General features: G+C 42.5%; 2 protein-coding genes across 19 annotated transcripts in view; one reads left to right on the top strand and one right to left on the bottom strand.

Moving 5' to 3' along the window:
• TBC1D7 (TBC1 domain family member 7) overlaps positions 1-14,047 on the top strand; it is a 27,904-nt gene extending 13,857 nt beyond the window's left edge. For 8 of the 12 annotated variants that reach the window (XM_013103895.5, XM_072033226.1, XM_021275476.4 and 5 more), the window contains 3 exons: positions 3,244-3,373; positions 4,434-4,560; positions 13,910-14,047. In XM_013103895.5, the coding sequence (XP_012959349.1) occupies positions 3,244-3,373; positions 4,434-4,541 (238 nt within the window). In that variant the 3' untranslated portion in view covers positions 4,542-4,560; positions 13,910-14,047. Of the gene's footprint in view, positions 1-3,243; positions 3,374-4,170; positions 4,403-4,433; positions 4,561-13,909 lie in introns of those variants that run through there. The other 4 variants (XM_072033225.1, XM_072033224.1, XM_013103898.5 and 1 more) reach the window with 1 other exon arrangement.
• The window catches only part of PHACTR1 (phosphatase and actin regulator 1), a 326,124-nt gene continuing 321,465 nt past the window's right edge, over positions 12,454-17,112 (bottom strand). For all 7 annotated transcript variants that reach the window (XM_038174412.2, XM_038174411.2, XM_038174416.2 and 4 more), the window contains one exon: positions 12,454-17,112. In XM_038174412.2, the coding sequence (XP_038030340.1) occupies positions 17,097-17,112 (16 nt within the window). In that variant the 3' untranslated portion in view covers positions 12,454-17,096.

The raw sequence follows: 17,112 nt of genomic DNA, 5'->3' as shown, positions 1-17,112 counted from the left end.
AGATGCCTTAAATTTACTGTGGAAGGGATGTGGGCTGCTACAGTTTCTCTACTCTACAGAGAAACTTAAGTCACTTGTTTACCTATGTCTAAATAATTGAGCTGCTTCACAGCTGTCTCCATGACTGGTGCAAGATCAAAGTATGATGTCAGGATGAGACTTGTTTGTACCTCATTGTGTACTTCCACATCTGTTTCCATTGGAAGGATACCTAGATGTGCAGAGGAGCGAGTAGTGGTTCTCATTAAATGTCTATGGACCAGATGACTGCAGGACGAGAACCAGGGAATAAGGTTGAATGATCCTACCCGGCAGCCTGGGTGTAGCTTTTGCAGGGAGAGGGGAAGCTGTGAGGTTCGCAACAACTTTCTCAGAAAAAGAGAGCACAGCAACACTAGGATGCTTTTTGCTCTAGTACCCCGCTGTAGTGATTGAGGAACCTGAGAAACGCCCTTGAGAATGTTGTTTTTTCATGCACATACAAATCATGTCCTGGCTACAGAAAAAAAAACAACTCAGTGGAAATCAAGTGTCTTCCTCTGAGTAGTTCTTGCCATTCTCTTTACTTTCATAGCTTCCATTGTCTTTATATTTTTCCTTGTGGTTTTTACTACTATTTCACTGTTCAAGAAACACACACGAGTGCTCTCGTGGCTAATCAGTTACAATTATACATCACGGAGGATGGTATCATTACAGTTTTTTATGACTTTAGTGTGCACTTCCTTTTTCAGTGGTCCTGAGTAGGGCTACAAGCACAGTTGCATGGCATACGTTACAGTTTTCTCATCTCTGAGAGGATCAAAAAAACCTGCTAAAAGTTATAATCCCTGACAGTACACTTGATGCTTACATATACAAGTTTTTGGTGTTACTTAAGTAGTGAAAGTATAGGTGTTACCATCAGTAAAGATACAATGCGTAAAGGTTGCTATTTTAGGCTAAAATAATCAAAATAATTGTTTCCTTGAAACTGCCTTGTTTTTTTTCTAGTCGAAGTAAACATTTTTCTGACACAGTTTGTTGCAGTTTCTGGTTCTATGGTACTGACAAGGTACTGATTGCTGGTCTGTTTATCAGTGTCACGGTCAGTCCATTATTGCTGTTACTGGTGGAATTACGCTGACAGTACCAAGAGCTGGAAATGTTAAGGGGGAAAAAACAGCAGATACAGCTAGTTAGTGCTAACATCTCATCCACTTAGCAGTGTACCCTCTTCCTGTTAGAAGCTGGTGACTTAGATATTGCGTTTGGTTTGCCAGTGTTAAAATACTTGTTCTGGAATCAGACTAAACAATAGGAAAACATTTGAGTTTTTGAGCATGAAATGTAACCTACTGTAATGTAATTCTGGGGACTGGAGTCAGGGGACTTGGAAGCAAAATATGGAAGAAGGTTGAGTAGTGTATGTTAGAATTAGTAGGTTTATACAGAAACTAACACGGGGTTTAATAAAAACCTGAAAAATTCTTTACTGTCTTTGAGTCTGTATTGTCGTTTGTAGTTACAGTTCTGATGCCCATGAAACACCTGGGAAGCTATGCTTGGGTTCTGAACAGAAAGGTTTGAGAAGGTATATTAGAAGTAAATCGGAATCACTTGTACAATGTGGAAGAGGAATGCGTTCTCAGTTTTCTCATAGCCTTGCTTAAAGCTTCTAGACTTGACATCAACATCAGTTTAATACCTACAGTGACCACTTGTCCTGAGATGCTTGAACCACAAAGGAAGCAAAATTTTAATTGTTCCCATCCTTGTGGGTTTTGTAGTCATTTTTAATCCTATAAAGGCAGGGAAATAAAAGTAAATTGCGAAGGGGAGAGAAATTAGTTATGCCTTTTTCCCCCTATCTATCCATGTGGGTTTTTTGTTTCCTTCATTTTAAAGAATAGTTGTGGATATTTTTTTGTATTCTTTTCCAAGCCTATTTATTGTAAGTTAAATTCTGGTCTCTCTTTTTTTTTTTTTTTTTTTTTTTGAGGAATGGAGAGCTAAAAGTGGTGTCAAACCAGCTATATGGTTGGAAGGTTATCAAGCTGACAAAGATTTGACTTGAGTCACAGTTTAAAAAATTAATGCTATGTAACAGCAGCAGTCATTCCACTTTAGGAGTTAAAAAAAAGCCTTTGCTTAAAGGTGTGATACCAACTCTTTAACACAGCTGTCAATGTTTATGCCTTCATTGTGTTCTCTTGGCAGTCCAGGCTGAAGTGCAAGTTCTTCTGAGACAAAAGGTGATGTAAAAATGTTTGTGTTCTGAAGAAACACACCTGTAGATCCAAGTTTGTAGGTGGGCTGCAGAAGATGCTTACCAGTTATAGTTACTGAATTCAGAGATTATGGAGGATAGTATGTGATCATGTCCCTCATGTCAAAGGAGAAATGTTTATTAGAAAGGAGAAACATCTGACAGATGGTTTCACACTGATTTTGGATAATCTTTCATCCCATGTCTGTTGAGTTGGGCCAGAGATAGAGCTGCTGGCTGAAGGATGTGTTCAAATTGTTACAGGCTGTTCTAGTAATCCGGATTTCTTAATATTCTCAGTTCTGTTGCTAAAGAACTTGCATCCTTTGGAGGCCTCTTCTTCAGGTGTCTTTAAAACTGTGATGTTTGGGCACAGCTTCAAGGAAGTAGTAGGAGTGCTTTGTTAATTCTGAGAGAATCTGTGCACAGTGGAATGGATTGAAATACTTCATAGTTGTTCTTTGTGTATAATTTGAGTGTTATGGATATATCTTGCTGATGTATAATATTTATATCTCATACAGGAAGGACCTTGAATATTTAGCTGTTTGAGATGTAGTAGTTGAGTAGTTCAGAATTTCATCCTTTTGAATTTTCATCTACTTAACTATTTGAAGAGCGTTTTTATTAAGTGTGCTAGTAAACTGTTTTTTTCACTAGGAAAAATTCTCACCCTTACTATGCTATGTAGAATAACTGTCACAGTTAAGGCTATTAAAACAAGATTTACTTGAGCCTTGCAAACAGTTGCATTTCTAACCAAGAACATACACTATGTTTGCCATCACTCTACTCTGTACAGATTGAGGAGTTGTTAAAATGTCTTTTATTTACCCTGATGTGAATAATTAATGTATTTGCTGCTATTCAGAAAAATTATCTGGAAAAAGGTGATTGTAAAGAAAAAAAAACGAAAAAAAACACTGTTCTAGTAGATAAACAGGTAAGGACTACAGTAATGTGTAGTGATTGCTTTTTTCATCTTTTTTTTCTAGAGTTTGGGACAAAATTATTAGTGGGTCCTGCAAAATTCTTGTTTTTGTTGCTTTGGAGATATTGTTAACCTTTAAAATGAAAATAATAGCACTGACTACAGCAGAAAACATCACCCAATTTCTGGAAAATGTAAGTACTCTTCTGTGCTTCACAACTACCATCTATGGTTTATAAAAGTGTTTTGTATATCATAAACATACCATAAGGAGCTATTACATTATTTCCTGAGAGTAGTGCTGTAGTATCAAGGTGCAGGGAAGAATGAGAGGAATAGTTGTTTCTATTTTTCTAAGGTAAAGCTTTCATAGAATGAAACGATTTTTTGCTTTGTGTAATGTATTATCTATGTTTGTGCAGATTTGACAATATTCTTATGATACTGAAGAGTGTTTCTGTGAAAGTAAGTGCAGATGAAGTTAGGTTCATTTTTTCCAGAACCTCCATGTAGGGCTGGAATCTGGCACCCTTTGTATTCCTTTACTGTGTCCACCTGTAGGCTCAAAGCACATTGTTTGTTGATGTAAGGATGATAGGATCTTGAACTTGACCCTGAACTTTCCTTCTGTGGATGGTAGTGAGCATGACAGCAGGGTTGTAGGATCCTAATGTAAGCTGGGTTAGATGGATTAGATATGTTCGTGGTCATGGATGGCCAGTACGAGTAATGCCTAATGTCAGATGAGAGGTGTGAAGTGAGAGATGCCTGAGCAGACACCTTCTCTTGTTTTGTAAATAAAAGTTTTATATTTAAAATGTGGGAGTAACATGGTGCATGTAGGGCTGAGGGATGGCAGGATGGAGAGATTAGATTATAGTTTAGCTTTGTATAAAGAGATGAAACTTGAACTTGAGGTTTAAAATCTTTATTTGGAACAACAGTCCAAATAAAGTACATTGACAAGGCATCTTAACCCAATCTTTTGCAGATTCCTCAAGATAACACTGATGCTATTGTCAGCAAAGCAGTGGATCTGTGGCATACACACTGTGGGACTCCAGCACACTCAGTCTGAGAACTTTCTTTGTTTATGGAAGTTTGGGGAAACAGAAAGGACACTTGAAAAGTTTCCTTTTAGTGTGATTCCCTTATCATGGTGTAAAGTTCTTAATTTCTTCTTCTGTGTAAAGATGCTATTAAAGCAGTTTATGGCATAATGATCAATGTGTAAATATTTTTCAATAAATATAGATGGAGCGAGGATACCTAGTGCGATGTGATCATGTCCAGAGTGGTTCTTGGCCTGCCAGCTACAATATTCTGATTGCACAGTGTGTTCTAAGGCTTTTGGGGATGTAAATCTAACTCCTGAAACAAGGTAAATAAACTGGCTTGTAAAAAAAAAAAAAAAAAAGTATGCCAGCTTATACTTGATATCGCTAGTTACTACTTGGAGGTGCTTTTAACGTGAATGTCTGCTAGTGTGCTGAAACTTTTTGATGAACAAAAATCATTCCTTTGCTGGAATGGAAATGTGCATGTACTCTGTGAATACTCTAAATGTGCAGGTAAGTGTTCTGGAAGAGGCATCACGAATTTGAAGTAGACATCGCAACAACCAGGTGAGACATGCTGTTCTGAAGTATCTCAAAATACTTCCATTATGTCAGCCAACTCTGTGTGGCTTATGGCTGCACCTTGTTTTTTGTCTTTCTTTAAGTAAGATGATCTAGAAAGGTGTATAAATTCCACTATGGTTTGGAAAAATTAAATGCAAACAATATTCTGCAAAGAGGGATGTCCTGAATCAAGATTAGAAGTGTCAGTCAGTGTTACTGCTTTCAGACTTGTCAGCGAGTGTTCTGCCGATCACTATCTGAAGGCTTCAAACTATCTGAAGGCTCTTTTGTTTCATTTTTAATTTATAAATGCTTTCTCTGTCAATAGGTAGACCATAGAGCTGCTCTGGCAGGAGAGACAAAGATTGTGGTTGAAGTTGGAAGGGACCTCTGGAGGTAATCTAGACCAATACCCCTGATCAAGCAGGGCCATCTAGAACCAGTTGCTGAGGACTCATGTCCAGGCAGCTTTTCAGTATTGCCACCCAGACCCAACCCACAGGGAAGTCTGTTGCCTCCCTGGGGCTTGGGTGAGAGACATTGCTAGGAAAGTCACTCACTTAGGATGGCCCACCGACTACTACCCTGCTACTGGTTTTTCAGGCTCGTAATGATGAAGTAGCAAAAAGTCCGAGAGTGATCAAAAGGGACTTGAGGGCTTTGGGGCAACTAGTTAAAGGTCCAGGGGCACAGGTTGTGTTTGCCTCTGCAGTTCCGATAGGGGGGATCGATGCTGACAAGCAGACTTGTCATAATACATGGCTTTGGGACTGGTGCAACCGGCAGAACTTCAGGTTTGTTGATCATGGGAAGGTCTACATGACACTGGGCCTGCTGGCACCGAGTGTGGTGAGCCTCTCAGAGAGGGAGAAGGGTTTTTGCTCAGGAGTTAGCGGGGCTGGTAGATAGGGCTTTAAACTAGAATCGAAGTGGGAAAGGGATAAGACCAGGCCTGCTAAGGGATGGTGTGCAAGAATCAGAGGGTCTGTATGCTAGTGAGTTCCTTTGCTCTGCTGCATAAGGTGCTGCATGCAGTGAGGCACATTTGAAGTACTTCTACACAAATGCATGCAGTATGAGGAATAAAATGGATGAGCTAAAAGTCATGGCCCAGTCCCCCATCTACATCACTGGCATAAGTGAAACCTGATGGGATGAGTCCTGTGGCTGGTGTGCTGCAATAGATGGTTACAAGCTCTTCAGGAGGGACAGGCAGGGTAGGCGGGGTGGTGATGTACGTGAAGCATGGGCTGGACTGTGTGGAACTTCAAGTTGGGGATGGCAAAGTTGAGAGCCTCTGGGTAAGGATTAAGGGATGAACAAATAAAGGGGATGTCATTGTGGGAATCCATTACAGACCACCTGGCAAGGATGACAACGCTGATGAATTATTCTTTATGGAACTTAAAGATGCCTCGAGATCTCCCCTTGTCCTTAAGGGGGACTCCAACTTGTCAGATGTCAACTGGGATTACCACGTGGCCGACATGAGCAAGTCCAGGAGGTTCCTAAAGCACCTAGATGATAACTTCTTGGTGCAGGTGCTAAGGAAGACGACTAGGAAAGGTGCCCTTGATCTGTTGCTGGAAAACGGAGAGGGTCTTGTGGGGGATGTGGCAATTGGTGGCCGTCTCGGTCATAATGACCGTGAAGTGGTTGAGTTTAAAATTTTTGTTGACAGAAGGAAAACTGCCACCAAAACTTCAGCCCTGAATATGACAAAAGCAGACTTCAGGCTGCTCAGGGAACTAGTCAGCAAGGTCCCCTGGGAAACTGCTTTTGAAGGTATTGGTGTCCATCAATGGTCAATCTCTAAGCACTGCCTCCTAAAAGCACAGGATCAGGCAATTCCAAAATATCAGAAGTCAAGCAGGCAGGGCAGAAGGCCATCCTGGCTCACCAGGGATCTTCTGGAGCTTAGGCAGAAAAAGATGTATGGCTGCTGGAAGCAGGGTCAGGCAATGAGGAAGGAATACAGGGGCATTGTTTACATTCATAGGGAGAAAATTCATGTGGCCAAATCACAATTAAATCACAATTAAGAGTTGAAGCTGGCCAGGTCTGTGGGAGACAATAAAAAGTTTTTTTAGATATGTGAACAGAAAAAGGAGGACCAAAGAAAACATAGGTCTGCTACTTGCTGGGGAAGGTCTCCTCACAGACAATGACATAGGCAAGGCAGAGATGTTTAATGCATTCTTCACCTCTATCTTCAACGTTGATGATGGGCTTCAGGACCCAGCGTAACCTGAGTGGAAGGACAATGATGGTGGGAGTGACAGACTCCCAACTGACCCTGTACGTGTGCGGGATTTGCTGCTCCACCTGGATCCATACAAGTCCATGGGTCCGGATGGGATCCATCCCAGGGTGCTCGGAGACCGGGCTGAAGTCATTGTGGGACTTCTCTCAATTATTTTTCAATGATCTTAGGAATCTGGAGAGGTGCCAGTAGACTGGAAGTTGGCAAATGTTGTGCCAATTTTCAAGAAGGGTAAGAAGACCCTGTCAATTACAGGCCTGTCAGTCTCACGTCAGTGCCTGGTAAAATTATGGAGAAGGTGATTCTTGAAGTGATTGAAGCGCATCTGGGCGACAATGCAGTCATTGGTCCCAGCCAACATGGGTTCACGAGGGGTAGGTCCTACCTAACACATTTGATTTCCTTTTATGATAAGATCACCCATCTAGTTGATCAGGGGAAACCAGCTGATGCGATCTTTTTGGATTTTAGTAAAGCTTTTGACAGTTTCTCATGGGATCCTACTGGACAAAATGTCCAGCATACAACTTAACAAAAACATCATATGATGGGTGAGCAATTGGCTGACGGGCAGGGTTCAAAGGGTTGTGGTTAATGGGGCTACATCTGGCTGGCGGATGGTCACCAGTGTGGTCCCCCAGGGCTCCTTTTTAGGGCCAGTCCTCTTCAATGTTTTTATAAACAACTTGGATGTAGGACTAGAAGGTGTTTTGAGCAAATTTGCTGATGACACTAAACTTGGAGGAGTTGTGGACTCTGATGAGGGTGGAAAGGCCTTGCAGAGAGACCTGGACAGATTGGAGAGCTGGGCGATCACCAACCACATGAAGTTTAACAAGAGCAAGTGCCAGGTCCTGCACCTGGGACGGGGCAACCCTGGCTATACGTATAGACTGGGCAATGAGATGCTGGAGAGCAGCCCCACAGAGAGGGATCTGGGGGCTGTGGTTGACAGCAAATTGAATATGAGCCAGCAGTGTGCCCTGGCAGCCAGGAGGGCCAACCGTGTCCTGGGGTGCATCAAGCACGGCATCACTAGTCAGTCCAGGGAAGGGATTGTCCCCTTCTACTCTGTGCTGGTGCAGCCTCACCTTGAGTACTGTGTGCAGTTCTGGGCACCGCAGTACAAGAAAGACATTAAAGTGTTTCTTTAACTTAATGTGTTACTTACTCTGGGCTGTGCTGAAGAAGGGGAGTTCTCTAGAGAATAGTGCTGAAGAAGGGGAGTTCTCTAGAGAATAGGTAACGGCTTAACGCCATGCTTCTTTCAACAGTCTAAGAGGCTTTTGTGTATATCTCATGTGCAGCTTTTGCTATGGATTTATGAAGGATACAATTAATGCAAAAAAAAAAATCACAACCCTTAGTGAATTCCCAAAAGACAAAGTATGAATCTGGCTAAGTTATGCTCAGTTAATTTTTTGGTGATGTCTGCTAAGTTGAACATAATGCTTTAACTCTGAGGCCTACTTCCCGAGAGAATAGAACAGCAAGATGTGAGCTGTCACTGCCCCCATCGTGTGATGAGCAGGGTTGAGGTCAAAGTAAGATGTCTTTGTAGTCCCAATTTACAGCAGAGTCCACTATTTGGGAAGCTTTGTTCTGTGCCTCCAGCGATTGTAATCAGTCCAGAGCTTGGCATGCAAGCAGGGCGAAGTGCAAGGTCTTGACCTGGGTCATGGCAATCCCAAGCACAAATACAGGCTGGGCACAGAATGGGTTGAGGGCAGTCTTGAGGAGAAGGACCCAGGGGTCCTGGTTGATGAAAAACATGACATGATCTGGCAAAGTGCACTTGCAGCCCAGAAAGCCACCCATGTCCTGGGCTGCATCAAAAGCGGCATGGCTAGCAGGGCGAAGGAAATGATTGCCCCCCTCTGCTCTGCTCTCATGAGATCCCAGCTGGAGCCCTGCACTCAGTTCTGGGGCCCCCAGCACAAGAAAGGCATGGACTTGTTGGAGCAGGTCCAGAGGAGGGCCATGAGGATGATCAGAGGGCTGGAGCACCTCTCCTATGAGGGCAGGTTGAAGGAGTTGGGGTTGTTCAGCCTGGAGAAGAGAATGCCCTGGGGAAACATCATAGTGGCCTTCCAGTACCTAAAGGGGGCTACAGGAAAGCTGGGGAGGGACTGTCAGGGAGTGCAGTGATGGGACAAGGGGGAATGGCTTTAAACTAAAAGAGGATACATTTAGATTAGATATTGAGAGGAAATTCCTTACTCAAAGGTCAGTGAGGCACTGGCACGGGTTGCCCAGGGAAGCTGTGGATACCCTAACCCTGGAGGTGCTCAAGGCCAGGCTGTGTGGGGCCTTGGGCAACCTTGTCCAGTGGGAGGTGTCCCTGCCAATGGCAGGGGGTTTGGAACTGTGTGGTCTTTAAGGTCCCTTCCAGCCCAAACCATTCTGTCATCCTATGATGCATGGCTAACAGTTGCTCTTCAACCTCTTGCACAAAAACACTGCAACAGTTAGTGTCTAGCTATGCATTTTTAGTGGGCAGTCTGAATCTGTTCATTTATCTGCTACAGACTATTCGTCCTTACAGATTCCTTTAAAGGTTCACATAGCTGAGCATCCTACTGAAATGCCTAGCTAAGTAATTTGAGGAACGGGTTAACTTTCTGATTTGTCTTCTGCTAGCTCCATGTCATTGCAGGACTGTGGTAAGAGTCATCTGATGTTCATTTATTTTTCTTTCCTGAGAACCTTGTTGTTGTTGTTTTAATTTTACTGACATTATTTCTGCTTGACTGACAGGGTATGCAACTGCTTGCTGCATACTTTTTTGTTCATATAGAACTAACTGCTAAGTTGTTTTTTGTTTTTGTTTTTGTTTTTTTTCTTTCCCCATAGACAATAGAAAACACTGAAGCATTCAATTTGGAGAGTGAAAGCTCCCGCCTGTAATCCACCCCTGCTAAATATCTTTGTGGAAATTGCAAACAAGAAAAATAAGCTTAATCTGGTCCAGTTCTCCCTTCGAGCAGTATTTTCTCTTTTAGGTTTAGAGGAATGCCATGTATGTGCTCTTCCATGTTGCATGCACTAGTTCTTTCTCAGTTCAAATGCAAACGTGTGATGGAAATTCCAGATAAGCAAAGTAATGGCGGATGTCAGAGGATGATGTTTGAAAAATGATGAGTGGTTTGAACTCTAGTGAGGGGCACAAAAACATGGAAAGAAAAGCAGGAGAGTGGAGAAAAAAGTGACTGAGAAGGCAACTGAGGGGTTGATAAAGTAACAGTGATGTGAAACAGGTTTCTGTGGAAACAGAATTGGCCAGAGTGTCCTGAACAGCTGCTGCAGGGGGTGCTGTCTGCAGCCTGGAGGCTGAGGTTTGTTCCCCCACAGGGCTCCAGAATTATGGAAGAGCTCCTCACCTGGGGCTTCTGCTCCTGCACCTCACAGCCTGAGGGTGTTCAGGTTCCTTTTTCCTGGGTGCTGACTCTCACCTTCCAAATCGAGGGTTGCAGGCTGGCTTTCCTCATGGAGCAGATTGCAGTATCCCACTTCACTAAGTACAGCAGAACCAGACTGTTTTCTTTGGCTAGGTTTTCTGTTGGTGTTCTGCTGGGTTAGTGTCTAGCAGCATGGAGTTTCCTGTGCCTTTGTAGGATTTGCTCAGTGCACCCAGCATGCTCCCCATCCCCCCCAAAATGTAGATGCCTAGAGGTGAGTGCTTTGGACTGAAGATTAGTTCTTATGTATGTATCTAGCTTTTAGATTATAGGTTTCATCATAGGTTTCAATAGGTTGTTAAAGGTATTTCTACCTCTTACCTCTCAGGGCTTATGTATCCATGTATGTAAAACTTACACACTCATCAAATAGATGCTAAAATAGAGATTATTGTATTTTATGTCCCATTAACAATGAATGTTGCAGCAGAGTGAATTCCGGCTGCACCTGGCTTTTGGCTGTTTCTGTGGGCTTAGTCACATTTCTGAAGCAGTTTGAACTAGCTGATAGAGGTAACATGAACGCTTTGCAGAGCTGGTCATTGCAGGCTGTCTGTTGAATGGATTATTTTTTTTTCCAACCCTCCTCTTCATTTCTTGCCTACAGATGGCATTAGATTGCAATTTGATTGCTAGTAATTGCATGGACTTTACTGAAGACACACTTGTCTCCTTACTTAGGCCAGTTGATGAAATGCTTCAGTCAAAATGTAAAAATATGGCCCTTGTGTAGGGATCTCTGTGCAACAGGTTAGTTTATGTTCTCACATTCCCTGTGCAATGTAGTCCCACCAATATTTTTCTTTTTAAAGCATAGAAATTACCATATGTAACCAAAACACAATATAATTCTGCTTTGGAAACTGTAGCTAGCTGGGGGAAAGGGGATCTTTAGTCAAAAACAAGTTTTGTTTCTTTTTTTACTTATTTATCCAAACCTCAATGGATAGTTACAGACTTGCTGGCTGCTGGAATGGAAGCACAGACACACACAAAGAACAGTTGGAAGGAGGTCAGTGAAAACTTAACTAAATAGAAACAAACCCAATACTAGTCTTTTGATCTTGGTATGTACCCACACCACCAAAGCAAATAAGCAGAATTTGGTTACTTAAAGCATACAGACCTCTCATTTTTGTGCGAGTGGAAGCCTCCATACGCATTAGAGCAGGGAAGCTGCTCCTGCCTGACAGTGATGGTGAGGATGCTGGGTGACAACAGTTACGTCTGAGGTCAGATGTTTTGCACCGTCAGTTATGAAAACTAAATAGCCTAAGGATATCTGTTAGCTTCTGTACTTCGTGCAGAGGGCTAGTGAAGCTGTTTGAAGATACACGCTTAGCCATGTAAAGAAAGTTTCTCTTCCCCTTGTCACTGATTGGAGGCAGTAGCTTGTCACAGCCTGAAATGCTTTGCAACAGCTGAAACTACTCAGGAGTTTTGGGGCTGGGGGAAGAGAGGAAGAAAAAGAGCTGGATGGGCACAGAAAAGTAGCTGGATGGGCAGGTATGGCTGCTTTGCTAAACAGCAACAGTACTTGATTGTACCACTCAGAGGCATTCTCCTCTTAATCACATTATTTGTGTGTGTGTGTATTTAGTGTTCACTGCCGACTTTGTTCTCCATCTTCATTAGCCTGGTGTTGGGTACAACTTCAGCAGCTGAGGTACCAGTCACTGACTACCCTTTGCCCACCTTCATTGAACCAGCTCACAGGCAGTGCCAGAGGCTCAGCCAACACGATGCCCCCACAGGTCAGCTCCAGTACATCTGTCTCTTCTGCCTTGCTCCCCACCAAGAAGCATGTATGTGTTGTGGTGCTGAAGTGCTGAGCCTAGCTGGCGGCAGAAGGGCTGGTATCTTTAGCTGCAGCCATTTGCTAATGTATTGGTCACTGGGACAGAATGTGATAAAATGCACAGACACGGGAATGGTGTTTTTTTTTTTTTAAATGATTTTTTTTAAAGAAACTGCATACATCAGAGACAAACAATAATTTAAATACCATGCAGTTTCAGTATGTACAAAAATTAGGACATAGAGATCCAGTTTAATTTTTTTCTACTTATTTACATTGTTTTCATACAGCCATAATCTGTTAAATTACAATACTGGAAGAGCACGTTTGACAGCCACCACACTCACTCCTATACAAAGACGAACTATATACATACACTTGGTTATCAACTGGCAAATGTAACTGGTGCAGGAGTACCTGGGGCACATGGGAAAGCAGGTAATGTGCCCATCACCTCCTCTTTGTTTACAGAAGTTGTTCCAAGCTCAAGCGGACTAAACACCTGGGAAAAATTATTTGTCCCCCATTTTCTTTCCTGATTTTTATTAGCCTAGTCATCTCCCATGGCTATACAAAGTGGTTTTATTTGCAGGCACGTTGGGGAGCCCCTGTTCACATGTAACTGTGGGTTACCATCTTACCCTTTTTTGTGTGTGACTGTGTGAGTGCAAACATTCACTAGGCAGGTTGGAAGTGCTCCCAGTCTGTAGGTTTGTAGTGTTTCCACTGTACAGATGGCACTGTAGAAATAATGGATGGTGGGTTTGGTGTCTATTTGCAGTGATGACAAAGTGCTCTGGTTACACACAAGCCTTAGGCTGAAATATATTTGTGTAATGGGCTTACCTACTTTCACTTAATATAGTTAAAAATGAAGGTCTACTATATTATTTTCCTACCTTCTATCTCTTATGGTAGTGTCTAGTGTGTGCTAGACACAAAAGCTGGCCTGAGTCCAGTTACAGGAAACCTGGAGCCTAAAACTGTTTTAGCTGGCAATTACCTAAGGTGTGGAGTGTGGAAAGGCCACAATGCTGACCTTCCCTGTTAGTCATAAATACATCACCATGTCCCTACAGTTGACTCCTGGCAAGGGTGTAGGTAGTTGAGAGGGCAATGCCAGTGTTGCATTAGCTCACCATAACTTTTTAAAAAAACAAACAAACAACACTTTTATCTAGAAGTTCCTGCAGTTGCTATTCTCTTTTTTCTCCTCAGTTTCAACCCGTTTCCATGGTCTGTAGGACAGGTGTCACATTACTTGGTTATTTTAAGGATGGAAAGATAGCCCATTGGGATTGAGTAGACAAAATGTTTTTCTTCCTTAACTCTGGTATATTACATGCGTTATCAGCCCTGGAGACCAATGATTGGAATAGCAATTTTTGTTCTGAGTTGACTTTTTTCATCCTCTAAATGACACTTCTTTATTACTACTGTTAAGCTCTTCCTAATGTGAATGAAGATGAAGATGACTGGTATTAACTGAGCCTTCAGCAGGAATGTTATCATTATTTCCTTCATGTAATCCAGCTCGATGGAGGATGGAGAATCATGACTTTTTTTTTTTTTTTTTTGTCTCCCAACAGAATTACAGCTACTTGCTGTGTGTGGCTTTCACAGACGAGAAAACCAAGTGCTCAAGAAAACAGATTTATAAACAAACAAACAAAAAATCTAGCTGTTCCTCAGTCTGCTCACAACTTCCCACAAATGACAGAGCTGGGTGTGCAAACTGAGGACACACTGCATTGTTCAGCCACTGAAAGCTTGTTGAAGAATGCCTGCCAAGGGTAACTTTGCTAAATCCCCAAATCCAAAGCTAAAACCAGGTGAAGTGCCAGTTCTGTGATGCTTACTAGTGTCAAACACTTTGTATGGCTTCTTTCTCTTTCTTCTCCCTTTCCAGTAATAAGCTATACTTGCTATTTGGGAGAAATATGTCGGTTCTTCCACTGTGTCCTGGTGTCTGATCAGACAGTTAGGAGTTAACATCATTAAAAAAAAAAAGGCATTGCCATACATTGCTGCTATGGGGACAGCACAAATCCTGAGACAGCCAGAGATGGATAGCTTGCTGAGAGGTCAGCAGGAACCTGCCATCATGGGCTCATCAACTGAAGGCAAGGTAGTGGGTGGGTGGCATTTACCCAGGACTTGGGCAGTGGTTGAGGAGCATAATAGCCAAGGGTTTATTTAGGTACCAGACTGGCAGCTGTGAGCACTTCTGGGGTCTGCTCCCCTGTAGACTCTAGCACAGACAACAGGCTGCTTCTTCTACATTTTTCCTCTTGATTTTAATCATTAAATTAGAAAAAAAAAAAATCACTTTTTCCTCCGTACCACACCCTGTGATTTCTGTCTCCACTGTTCCTCAACTGTTTTTCCTTTGCATGCTGAGCCTCTAAGCTAATAATGCTGGGGCAGGTATAGGCTCTATGCTGGGAAGACGAGGGCTTGTTAGTCTTCAGAACAGCTGTGTTGCAGAACCCTTTATGCAGTGTGTGTGACCAAAAGCCTACGGTTCTGTTTTCCATCATAAAGCTTGTAATGTGGTCTTGTTATATATGCATGGAAATAAATTTAAAAATCACGAACCCCAGCTTTTCAGGAATGTAAATGCAAAGCAGTATATTTCTGACTATGAGTGCCCTGGCGTTGCTGCACTAAGCTGATAACAATGCACAGTACAGGCTTTCACTGTAGATGAACCTAAAGCCACTGTGAGCTGCTGATACAGGAATCACTGTGTCTATTTGGGAATCATTGCCTGGTTTGGGAAGAGTATCACATCAGAGGCAGATGCCTCAAAAATGAGGCACCAGAAACCAGCTTTTTTTTTTTTTTTTTAACTTCCAGTTGTCTCCAATGGAGCACAAATCTGTGCGGTAATCCTGTGAGTACCACTGCAAAGTGTAGATGGAGTCTGTTAGCCTCCTGACAGTGTTGTTTGGGCAGGCTGGATGCTGGAGTGACTCCACAGGCTACATGCAGCTTCTTTTGCTTTACTCCTGTGTCCAGAGGAATGAGACTGAGGCCTGAGATGAGGCAGAAGTCATTGGCGTTCTGCAGCGTTGGCCAGAAAATGCTGATGGGTGAGATGTCTCTCAGCCAGCAATTAATAAACGGCAATGTTAGCATGGCAGCAGGGGAGGCAGAAAGGGAATGCAGAAGAGTTGATAGATACATTGAAGACAGTGAGAAATAAAAAATAAAGTAATGGTAATGCTGCAATTTAAAAGAAAAGAAAACAAAACAAACTTTGGCTTCTCTGTTCAAACTTTCAAAGCATACTAGCTGGTACAGAAGCAAAAAGGTGTCCTGAAGTAATAATCTGGAAGTTCTTACAGTAATGTTGCTACAATCCTTGGGATCACTGATTCAAAACATGGCATGATAGTGTCCTATCTTGAAAAGAATCCTCAACAATGTTTACCTAAGCTTGCTGTCATTATTACTAGTTAAGGTTTTGAATGTGGAAGGTGCTGGCCTAGGTTAAGAAAAGCACTTAAATGTGTCTTCAATTAACCCTCTGAGATCTATTCTTAAATTCAGTGAGACTATTTGCATGCTTGCTTAGTGCTAAGCACATGCTTGAGTTGGTAGGTAAACCAGACCCAGAGCATCCAGCTCTCTGAGCCCTATTTGGTCAGTTTGTGTGTTAAACCACTGTAATAAAAATAAAACCAAAACAGAACACCCCTGGATTTCTGTCCTTATGCTTCATCTGTAGATGCCAGTGACAATTCCATAGCAATGCAACAGACTCCTTTTGTTAGGCCAGGCACCATACTGTCATGCTTTTCTCAGTACATGTTTAGGACCAGTTTTTTGAACACTTGGTGCAGGAAAGCTCGCTATCAAAGCCCTGGGTCTTCCTGTTGTGTGCTCCCTCTGCAGAGCAAGTGGGTGTCCCAATCTTGAGGCTTGAGCATTAAAAACAAACTACAAGCTGAGCAAATGCCATGCAAGTGACTATGAAGAGATGGGTTTTGCTTGTTTGTCCTCAATGTTCTTGTAGCTTACTGCTGCTGGGTTCATACCTGGGTTTAGGAAATTATTCTTGAAAGAGATGAAAAATAAGCAGTTACTAGAACCAGCCTTCAGCAGGGAGTCCTGTTCTTCACAGATGATGCCTTTGTCTTCTTGGGCAAATAACTGCCATAACTTCTCCAGGGAAAGCAAGTGCCTTTGTAGTCAGATGGCATTTGCAGATGGGGTGGCATGTAGAGTAGTTCTGCTCCTTCACTGTTCTTGTAAGGCGTTTGCAGACTAAAAGGAGTGTTTGGTATCAAAAGTACTTCCGTGCCATAGGTGCAGGTCTGCAGGAGACTTCACCCAGGCCAGTGATTCCCTGAACGCTATCTCAGGACTCTTGAGTTGACAGAGGCTTGTCAGGATGAGGGGTGTCTGAAGATGAAATAATGGATGCCCCACCAGCTGGGCTTGAACATGTATGGCAAATCCACGTGCCAGGAAAGTCTTATACATAGATGCCAGGTCTTGGCATGATTCCCACCAGGGGTATTTCCTGTTATTGAAGCTTGAACCAGCAGGTCTGATGATGCTGCAGTACCCATCACACGTATATACAATTTTCTTTTTAATATTTATTTTCTACTCCTTTTTTTTTTCTTTTTTTTTTCTTCCTTTTTTAAAAAAAGGCAGTTCAGAAGATTTACATTGTACGTAACAGGAAAGTGAATAATACCAGCACTTACGGTTCCTTTTAGTTATGTTTTGAAGATGGCATAGTAGTCAGGTAGAATTGAACTGCTACGGTCTGTGAAAC

Source organism: Anas platyrhynchos, chromosome 2 (assembly GCF_047663525.1).
Source record: "Anas platyrhynchos isolate ZD024472 breed Pekin duck chromosome 2, IASCAAS_PekinDuck_T2T, whole genome shotgun sequence".
Lineage (NCBI taxonomy): Eukaryota > Metazoa > Chordata > Aves > Anseriformes > Anatidae > Anas > Anas platyrhynchos.
This window is presented reverse-complemented; position numbering and strand designations above follow the sequence as displayed.